Below are 10232 nucleotides of genomic sequence, written 5' to 3'. Positions count from 1 at the left end.
CTGAGAGGAGAATGGAGGAGAAGGGATGGCGGCGTGACCATCCCCCCTGGGGGGTGATTTCTCGCTTTCTGTCTCTATGTCTCTCTCTGTCTGTCTGGCGAGTGCACGTGCCCTACAGTGAAAATCTCTCCAAAAAAAAAAAATTATCATTAATACTATTTTTAATTTGCCTCAGGGCATATATGCTCACCAGAGAGAGAGAGAGAGAGAGAGAGAGAGAGAGAAAGCCTCCAAGTCTGGGACTCCAACTGTAGCCAGCCACATGGGAGCTCAGCGCCTCAACCACCATGCCACCTGCTGGTCCTGTTATTTTCTTTTTTAAATTGTCACAAGGCAGGTTTGCTCATGAGAGAGAGAGAGAAAAAGCACCCTTCAATGGGGCATGGTCACGCTGTAACCCTTTTTCCTCCATTCTGCCTTCCCATCAGGATCTTGGGCATGCACACACACATACCTGGTACATTTTCAAGCCACAGGGGCTGGGATGTGAACCAAGTCAGGCATGTGGGATCTGGCTCCATTATCCTACAGGGCCAGTCCACTGCCCAAAACGGTCGTGTTGATTTACTCCTTTAATTAATCTGGCTGCCTCTGTCTACACAGGGACCTTGTCTGCCTTCCTGACATGCCTTGGGCTTAGCAGGTGTTTAATATGTTTTTGAACAGTAAGTAATCCATCAGTCTGTCTCACTCCGGAGCCTAGTGGGCTCTCTCCTTTCCTCCACAGGGACTCCCAAACACGCAGTGAACACTCGAGTGAGCACACAAGTGTCAGAACGGGAAGGAGGAGGACGGCGCGCTCCGAGGAAGGGACTCACTGCGCTAGCGTTTCCTCCAACCTGCATGCACCGCAGCTGGAACCACGACCAGTTGGAATCCAGCTCCGTGGACCTAAAGGGAAAAAACATTCCTGAGCATTAACACTTCCCGTCCTCAGAATCGACTCACCAAACTTTGAGAGCGAGGGTTCCTTGCGCTTCAGGGCCTAAAGAGGGCTGACGTGAACAGGGATGGACACCCATGTCCCGGACGTGCGGACTTGGGAGTGGGCAGCCGGTAGGAGCAGCCTGGCCCCGCTCGTGGTTGAGCTCGCACTGTCCCACGCTGTCATTTCTCGCCTGTCCCCCTAAACAGTAAGCTCCAAAGGGCAGGGGACGCCTCCTATTTTCCTCTCACTGTTCTAGTACCAGGCTGTAGGAAGAAAGCATGTTCTAAAATTGAGGCTGTAAGCACTTAGGCTTGCTAATTTGCATTTCCACATTTACTCCTAAACTACCTCTGAAAAATAAAGCCTGGGGGCCAGCAGGTGGCATGATGGTTGAGGTGACTGGATCCCATGGGGCCAACTGCAAGTTTCAGACAGCTTGAAAAACACGCGGGTGTGTGCATGTGTGCAGGTCCCAAACCCCCAGAGGAGACTGCAGAAGAAGGGGTCATGGCATGGCCCTCCCCTGGGGGATGATTTCTCACTTTCCTTCTCTCTCTCCTTCTGGGGTGCACACGTCCTTTATCAAACAAACAAACAAGTCAATAAAGCCTGGGCCAGCTCTCTGGTGCAGGGATAATATCATTCAAGAGAAGCTGGATTCCACACGGCCCCCGGGGTTCAAATCCCTGGCCCGGTCAGCATGGCCAGGATCCAGTGAGCTGGAGGACTGGAAGAGGATGGCAGTAGGACCAGACCCGTGGAGGGCACGCCCCTCTCTGTCTCTCTGTCTCACTCATTCTTACTCTCACCTGTGTGTGCGTGTGCCCTATCATAAATCAAGAAAGGGAAAAAAGTCAGTCCCGGGTGTGACGCAGTAACGTGACTGGACCCACGTGGGAAAGGTCCCGGGTCCCAAGCACAGCAGACACATCTGCATGAGCCTGTGACCCTGGCCAGCTGAGACCAGGGGTGGGCCACGGTCGGTGTCCTGCCGGCATTCCCCCCCCAATGGAAGAAATAAACAAACTTTAAATAAATCTATACCAACAAAAGAAACCATTTCCATATATATGTCTTAGAAATGAAGGGCCTAAAAAAAGAAAAGAAATGAAGATCCTAAAAATTAATCATTCTCGTGGTCGGAAGGTGGTGTGGTTGGGGCGCTGGACTCCCACGTGGCTGACCACAGTATGAGTCCCGGACCTGGCAGCCTGTTTCCTCACTTTCCGTGTCTCTCTCTCTCTCTGGTCAAATTTTCAAAATAATAATAATTAGTAAAAGTAAATAAATAATTCTCTAAAAAAATGAAATTGAATTATTCTTGGACTGAGCTGACAGGAATTCAATCATAATACTACAATTCCAAAACAAAAGGTTTTGATGATGATCAACCCTGAACAGACAACCTAACCTGAGGAAGAAAGCTGAGCGTCAGCAGGCTCATTCCCACACGAGATGACACCCTCAGGTCACTTACTTTCAATTTAGATGAGCACACAGAAGGTGTGTGATGGCTGAGAGAGAAGCAAAGCAGGGAAAATGGGCTGGAGAATTAGTGTCACTTTAATAAAAGAGCTCCTGCTAACCCGTTAGGTAAATGGGAAAACAAGTTTCCTGCCATCTCTACAATCCTTCGAGTCAAAATACAACCTCCTTAAAAACTGCATGAATTAGCGTCGCTAATCGTCGTCAAAGTCCCTAGTTTCCTATAAGTAGAGGATTTTTTTAAAGAATTATTTTATTTAACTTTATTTATTTATTCATTTATTTATTTTAATTTGGCTAGAGAGGGACAGAGAGAGAGAGAAAGAGAAAGAAAGCTGCCAGGTCCAGGACTCAAACCATGGTTGGCCATGTAGGAATCCAGCGCCTTTAACCACGCCATCTGCTGGCCCCAAGCAGAGGATTTAAAGAGTGTTCAGACACAGGAAGTCACAATAAACGGACAAGTTGTCATGTAATCACACCTGAAAACTGAGCAAACCTACCACAATGGGACTGCCACCCCGCCAAGCCCTGGGCCAGCTCCTGGGAGCTGCACTAGAACCCGCTTGACAGCTTCACGGGGGTCAGAGCAGGGGCTGCCTCCAGTCTGACTTCATGAGGGGCACTAAGAAAACCCTGGCCTTGGGGCACATCTGCGGGGGCTCTCTGTGGGCCGGCTTTCCACGATGCAGTCCATGGTCCCCAACGCCCTACCCGGGCGATCAGTGTCCTCGCCCCATTGTCAGAAGGAGCCTAGGACGTGGGGAGGAGGAGCACACCCAGAGCTGGCAGGGGCTGTGGCTCCAGCCTAGCTGCAGGGCTCCTCTCCCTCCTGCTCAGCTCCTACTCAGCTCTCGCTCTGCCCAGGCCGGCAGGTGTCACTTCAGAGCCTCAGGATGAGGTACCAGGCACCGAGGTAACGGCTGCAGCCTGGCAGGTAAGACTCCCACGTGGCCGACCTCGCGCCCTTTTCTCACCTTCCCTCGCAGAGAACACCCTGGCTGCAAGTTGGCCGAGGGCCATCCCTGGAAGTCTAGGTGCTGACCTCCTCCTTCCAGCCTCACGTCCACGATCGCAACCTCCGCACATCTCCAAGGTCACCTCTGCTTTTACACTTCACCTAATTTCCCAGCAGAGGCCGGGGCACTTGGTTTCCATCTCTTACCAGAACCTTCCGGGTGATCTTCTTACTTAAGTTGCATTTAAGCCTGACCTTGGCCTATCCCAAGATTAATGTGGGATCCCATTTACCTTGAATCAGCTCATGAAATAAAGTTAAGGTGGAATGCCCAAAATTCCAAGAGGAGAACAGAAAGGAGGGGATGGCAGCATGGCCATCGCTCCCGGGGAGTGATTTCTCACTTTCCCTCTCTAAGTCTCTGCTTCACTCAAGCAAGAGCACATGCCTTCTAGAAAAAAAAAAACTAAAAAACTAAACTGAAAAAAACAACTGTTGACTTGAAAGGGTTTGTTTTGTTTTTGTTTTCAGATTTTTGCCATAGGTGCATGTTCTTGCTGGAGAGAGACCAAGAACATAAGAGATCACCTCCCAGGGTATGGCCACATTGCAATCCCTTTTCCTTCATTCTTCTCTCAGCATTTCGGGTATACACACACATACACATGCCTGGTGTGTTTTTCAATCTGCTGGGTCTGGGATTCAAACTGTGGAGTAGGCCATGTAGGATCCAGTACCCCAACTACCATGCCACCATCTGGGCCTTGAAATTATGTATATACATTTATTTAACATAATTATTTATTTAATTTTGTTCATCATCATCATCATTTTTTTTTAACTTGCTACTGGGCACATGTGCTCACCAGACAGAGACAGGGAGAGAGGGAAAGTGAGAAAGCAAGCTGCCAGGTCCAGGGACCATGGTCGGCCATGTGAGAGTCCAGTGCCTGAACCACCACACCGTCTGCTGCCACCAAAGTCATACATTTTTTAAAAATTCCAATGAAATAAAGACATCTCATGCCACAGCGTTAACAGTGATCATGCCTGAGAAATGGGACCGTGTATGTACACACGTGTGAGTGCGCGTGTGTGTGTGGCAGAAGGAGAGGAGCAAGAGAGGGAGAGGGACTCTAGAGGAGGGACGTCTGCTTTTCACACTTTAGGACTGCTTGGATATTTTCCCAATGAGCTAGCGTTCGTCGTTTTTTTGTTTGTTTGTTTGTTTTTGAGGGATTTTTGCTATAGGGAGTGTGCACTTGCCGGGACAGGCAGAGATAGACAGAAAGCAAGAAACCATCCCCACCCCCTGGGGCGATAACCACGCTGCAATCCCTTCTCCTCCATTCTCCTCTTGGGATCTTGGGATCTTGGGCACGCACACACATGCATCTGGCATGAGTTTTACGCCACCAGGTCCAGGACTTGAACTGCGGTCAGCTACACAGGAGTCCCGCAATGTAGCCATTATGCCATCCACTGTTCCCTGTGTTTATAAAAAGTGTTTAAAGTGAAGCCCTCTAGGTCTTCTATTAAAAAGTTTATTTATCATTATTATTTTAATTTGCTACAGGGCACACATGCTTACAAGAGAGAGACAGAAAGAGAGAAAGGGAAAGTGAGAAAGCGAGCCACCAGATCCGGGCTCAAACTGCAGTCGGCCATGTGGGAATCCAGTGCCTTAACCACCACACCCCCTGCTGGCCCTGAAGTCCCCTAGCTCTTAAAAACAAAGAAATAGCAGGTGGCGTGGTGGTCGAAGTCCTGTAATCTCACATGGCCAACTGCGGTTTGGGTTCTGGACAGGGTGGCTGGAAAATCACACCCGATGTGTATGCGTTTGTGCCCAAAATCCCAGGAGGAAATGGAAAAGAGACTGCAGTTTGGCCATTCCCCTCCCACCCTCTGGGGTTATTCCTCATTTTCCCTCTGTCTTCATCTCTCTCTGGCAAGTGCACATGCCTCATGGCAAAAGCGGACCAAAGAGAAAAGAAGGCAAACAATAAAACCCTGTACCGGGCGCCTCCTCATCCCTGCCTGTTTCTTGCCCTGGCCTGGGCTGCAGCCGCCTGGTGATACAGTGATTCTAAGTACTGTTTCCACTCACTCACAAGCATCGTTACATGTATCTTCCCTGTAAACAAACCTGCAACAGCCCGAGACGACCCGATGCCCCTCCTCCTCTGGCTCTAGGTCAGTTCCCTCGAGTAGGAATAGGGCAGAAAACTGCCTGCCTTCCTAGAAGGCTTAAACTGGCACATGGTTAGTGGTGAGGAAGCAGGAGAGCTGGAGTATATGGGAGGGACCTGGCAGAGGGAAGGGGAGGGAAAGCACAGGAGAGAGAAAGAGAACCAGTTATGTACTCCAGAGTCCAGTCTGTAACTGCGTGGGCAGTGGTAAAGATCAATCTGGGTGATACAAGTACATTAAAAACACGCTGAGGCTCGGCTCTATGGTGCGGTCGGGCAGCACAGCAGACTGAGGAGCCCAGATAGCCAGCTGTGTAGTTCAAGTCCAGACCTGGAGGCTTGAGAGACACATTGGGTTTGTGTGCATATGTCCAAAGTTCTCGAAAGGAGAAAGAAATGGAGGAGAAGAGATTATGGTGTGACCATTCCCTGGGGGGAAGGGTGTTTCAGACTTTTCCTCTCTCTCTCTCCTTCCCACTCTCTCTCTCTGTCTCTCTCTGTCCACTGCACATGCCCTGTGGCAAAAATTAAAGGGGGGAAAAACTATTAAAAGAATGAATACATCTCAAAAAAAAAAAAAAGAATAAATACAGCAAAAACGTCATGACATTGGATTTGGCAATGATTTTTTAGGTCTGACACCAAAGACACAGAAAACAAAAGAAAAAATAGATAAATTAGATTTCAAGAAAATTTTAAAATCTTGTTCATCAACGACAATATCAATGAAATGTAAAGGCAACCCATGGACTGGGAGGAAATGTTTACAAATCATATATCTGATAAAGGGTTAATACCTAGAATATATACAGACCTCCGAAACATAACTACAAAAAAATTCAAACACCCTAATTTAAAAACGGGCAAAGACTCTGAATAGATATCTCTTCAAAGATATACAATAAGCATGTGAAATGACATTCAATGTCACTAACCATTAGGGAAATACAAATCAAATACTGCATAATTCTATTAGATGAGATACTTAGAATAGTCTAACTTAGAAACAGCAGTTGGCATGATGGCTATGTTGCTGGACTCCTATGTAGTTGACTACGGTTCGAGTCCCAGACCCGGAGGCTTAAATTCACGCCGGGCACGTGTGCGTGCGTGCCCAAGATCCTGAGAGGAGAATGGAGGAGAAGGGATTGCAGCAGTGCCATGCCCCCTGGGGGGTGATTTCTCGCTTTCTGTCTCTCTGTCTCTGTCTTTCTGGAGAGCACAGGCGCCCTATAGCAAAAGCCTCTCCAAAAATATTAAAAATAAATAAAAGAATAGTCTAACTCATTGTGACAGAAAGTACAATGCTAGATGTCAGGGACTTGTGGGGAGAAGGAGGTGGGGAGTTGGTGTTCAATGGTTTCAGTTTTCTCAGTTGAAAAGTTAAGGAGCTGGGTGACCGTATTGGTGACATAGCATTATAAATGTACTTAATAGCACTGACCTATATACTTAAAATGGTTATAAGAATAAATAGTATGTTAGGTGTATTTTTACTACAATAAGAAAAAATTGGAAGATGTAAGTAAATAAACTTGCCCTGGAAATTCATCTCTCAACACTTAGAAAAAAGACAAGGATGGAATTCAAGTGTATTCAATGTTCTGGGACCAAAGTCTAAGGAAAAAGAAAAGAAGAAATTGAGAAATCCTCTGAAACTAGTAAAAACACATAAAATAACTCTCTCCTGAGTAACTACCTATAGAGCGTACAGCTATAAATATGCAGCCCACCAAGCATTTACAATTGACTTTGGAAAGGCTGTGTACTTCACCCTGCTGGAGTAACAAAGGGAGAAGCGCTGTGGGCAGAACCCTCAGCCTGGCTGTCAGCATCTCGGCCTCATGTCGGACAGAGAGCTCTACAGGGTAGGAACCGAAAACAGACAACTCATCTTCCAGTATACTTAAGTGATGTAAGATTTAAATCTCCGTAAAAATCACAATTAGCCTGTCATTTGACTTGATGGCAAAACGTAAAAAAAAGAGGGGAAGGACACCCATGTAACAACGTGGTCACCCCGGCCCCGCGAGGGAAGTCGCTCACCGAATAAAACTCAAATGGACACCCAGGGACCGGTGCGACCCTGAGCAATCGATGCAGAGGAACACTCCATAGGTGATGCTTGCCCAGCTGGGATTCTTGGCACCACAATCAAAGCACACCTGAAAGAAAAACGTGAAAGCCAGTTATTAATTAATTTATACTAGCCGAGTGAGTCATCCTATAAGATAGCGACACTGGGCTTGAGAGTGGCTTAATTTTTACAATCTAAACTTCAGCTGTTAGTAAATAGCTCATCGAGGTTTCTGTTTTGTTTTAGTTTGTTTTTTAACTAGTTTTTGCCTTAGGGAATATGCACTTGGGGGGCGAGACAGAGAGGTGGGAGGGAAAGTGAGAAATCTCCCCCAGGGGGCACAGGTACACCACAATCCCTTCTCCATTCTCCTCCCAGGATCCTAGGCATGCATGCACACACACCGATGTGATTTTCAAGCCACTGGGTCCAGGACTCAAACCAAGGTCGGCCTTGTGGGAGTCTAGTGACATAACCTCTACACCATCTACTGGTCCCACCACCTAGGTTTTTAAAAACCCTCAAAATTCAACTTCTTTCATTACATGTCTGAATTAATTGTATTCTATTACTATATGAGTTATAGTAACATAAATATTAACGTTTTCATCATATACTGTTACGTACATACTGTCACACCATGCACTGTGTGTGGCGGGGACACTGCAGGTTGCACGCCACCTCAGACATCATTATCTTGGAAGCATCGGCAGGATGTTACCAGTCACACAAGCGAAGGCTAGCCAGGGGTGTCACCTGCCCGGCCTCTCTCCCCACTTCTCTGCTCTGAGCAGCGAGCAGTGCACACCAGGTCACAGGCCAGGGCTGTCACCTGCCCGGCCTCTCTCCCACCCTCTGCTCTGGGCAGCGAGCAGTGCACACCAGGTCACAGGCTCTGGCATAGTTGTGTATTCCCTCTCTCCCCAGTCAGAGGAGAAGGAGGGCGAGGCAGCCAGGATCCAAGATGGCCCCAGGGTCCCCACTTCCTGCTATTCACACTCTCACTTAATCTCCACCCTCACTTTACCAAGGTGGTCGGTGTGCGCATCAGAACAAGCAGAAGGGAGGGCATGTCACTGAAGATTAGGTTATAAAAGACACCATGGCTTCCTCTCTCTCCTTTGGATCATGGGCTCTAGGAGATGCCAGCTGCCATGCCTAGAGAACAGCTGGGTAGCCCTGGAGAGACTCAAGTTGGCGAGACCCTCAGCCAGCGAGGGGTGGAGGCCCGCAACCATCACAGCAGTAAGCTCTGAGGTGGCTGCAGCCTCACGGGACAACCCAAGCCCAACCAGCCACTAAGACGCCCTCCCCCACTGCTGACCCTCAGGACTCCTCCACAGGGTCTGGGCATCCCGTCGGGTCTCGGGTATACACTCATGGACCGGGTGTGTTTCAGGTTGACCAGGCCAGAGATTCAAACCGTGGCCACCATGTGGACGCACCATGGAGCTGGCTCTGCTTTTGAGACTTTAGTTTGGGGGTGATTTGACACACAGAGATACGCTCCTCTATGAGCTGCTGTGCCCGTCGCAACCTCTGCCCCGGCTCTGTCCAGGCCACTCAGATGACTCAGGCACAGCTCAGCACGGAGGAATGTGTCCCCTGCCTCCTGAGGACATGAGGGCTCCTACAGACTGGGGACCTTGCCCTGCCACCTTCTCTACTAGTCCAGAGCCCGCACAGGCTCAGTAAGTGTGAATACATTTGGATATTCTTTCTCTCTACACAGACTCTGCAAAATAGGCCTTATCCATTGTAAGTACTCAGTATTTGGTAATGAAGTAATCTACTTACAAAACTTATTTCCAGCTCGGGACCAGCAGTTAGCATGGCTATGTCGCTGGACTTCCATGTAGTCGACCGCGGTTCGCGTCCTGGACCCGGTGGCTTAAAACTCACACCAGGCGCGTGTGCATGCGTGCCCAAGATCCCGAGAGGAGAACAGAGGAGAAGGGATTGCGGCGTGGCCATCCCCCCCGGGGGGTGATTTCTCGCTTTCTGTCTCTCTGTCTCTGTCTGGCGAGCGCACACGCCCTATAGCAAAAACCTCTCAAAAAAAAAAAAAAAAACAACTTCCAGCTCAAAAACTATTGCTAGCCCTCCCCCATACTACCTCTGAAGTTAAATATTCTTCACCTGATAAAAGTACTTTAAAATAGGGGCCAGCAGGTGGCAGGGAGGTTAAGGAGGATGAATCCCACAAGGCTAACTGTGTGGTTCAAGTCTTGGACTCGGTGGCTTGAAAATCACACCTGGTGCGTGTGTGCCCAAAATCCCAAGAGGAGAACGGAGGGGAGAGGACTGCATGTTGAGGACTCCCCGGTGAGGAAGGGGTGTATGTGTGTGTGTGTGTGTTTGTGTGTGTCTCTCTCTCTGTCTCATTCCACTGAGTGCACAGGCCCTATAGCAAAACAAAACAAAGAACGCTTTAAAATACATAGTGGTTGTCATGGCAATGAATATTTATCATCATTTGGGGCCAGCATGTGGCATGGTGGTTAAGGGCAATGGACTCCCACATGGCTGACCGAGGTTGTCTTGGACATGGCTGTTTGCTTTCTCATTCTCTCTCTCTCTCACACACACACA

General features: G+C 48.5%; 1 protein-coding gene across 1 annotated transcript in view; it reads right to left on the bottom strand.

Annotated features, from left to right (window-relative positions):
* Nucleotides 1-7728, bottom strand: part of ARFGAP3 (ARF GTPase activating protein 3) — a gene marked incomplete at its 5' end in the record, with an annotated part of 51733 nt that extends 44005 nt beyond the window's left edge. Inside the window, 2 exon segments of the mRNA XM_014588678.1 lie at nt 819-891; nt 7610-7728. Coding sequence (XP_014444164.1) covers nt 819-891; nt 7610-7728 — 192 coding nt within the window.
* Between the last annotated feature and the right edge of the window lie 2504 nt (nt 7729-10232).

This window comes from Tupaia chinensis, unplaced genomic scaffold (assembly GCF_000334495.1).
Source record: "Tupaia chinensis unplaced genomic scaffold, TupChi_1.0 Scaffold000294_3, whole genome shotgun sequence".
NCBI lineage: Eukaryota > Metazoa > Chordata > Mammalia > Scandentia > Tupaiidae > Tupaia > Tupaia belangeri.
This window is presented reverse-complemented; position numbering and strand designations above follow the sequence as displayed.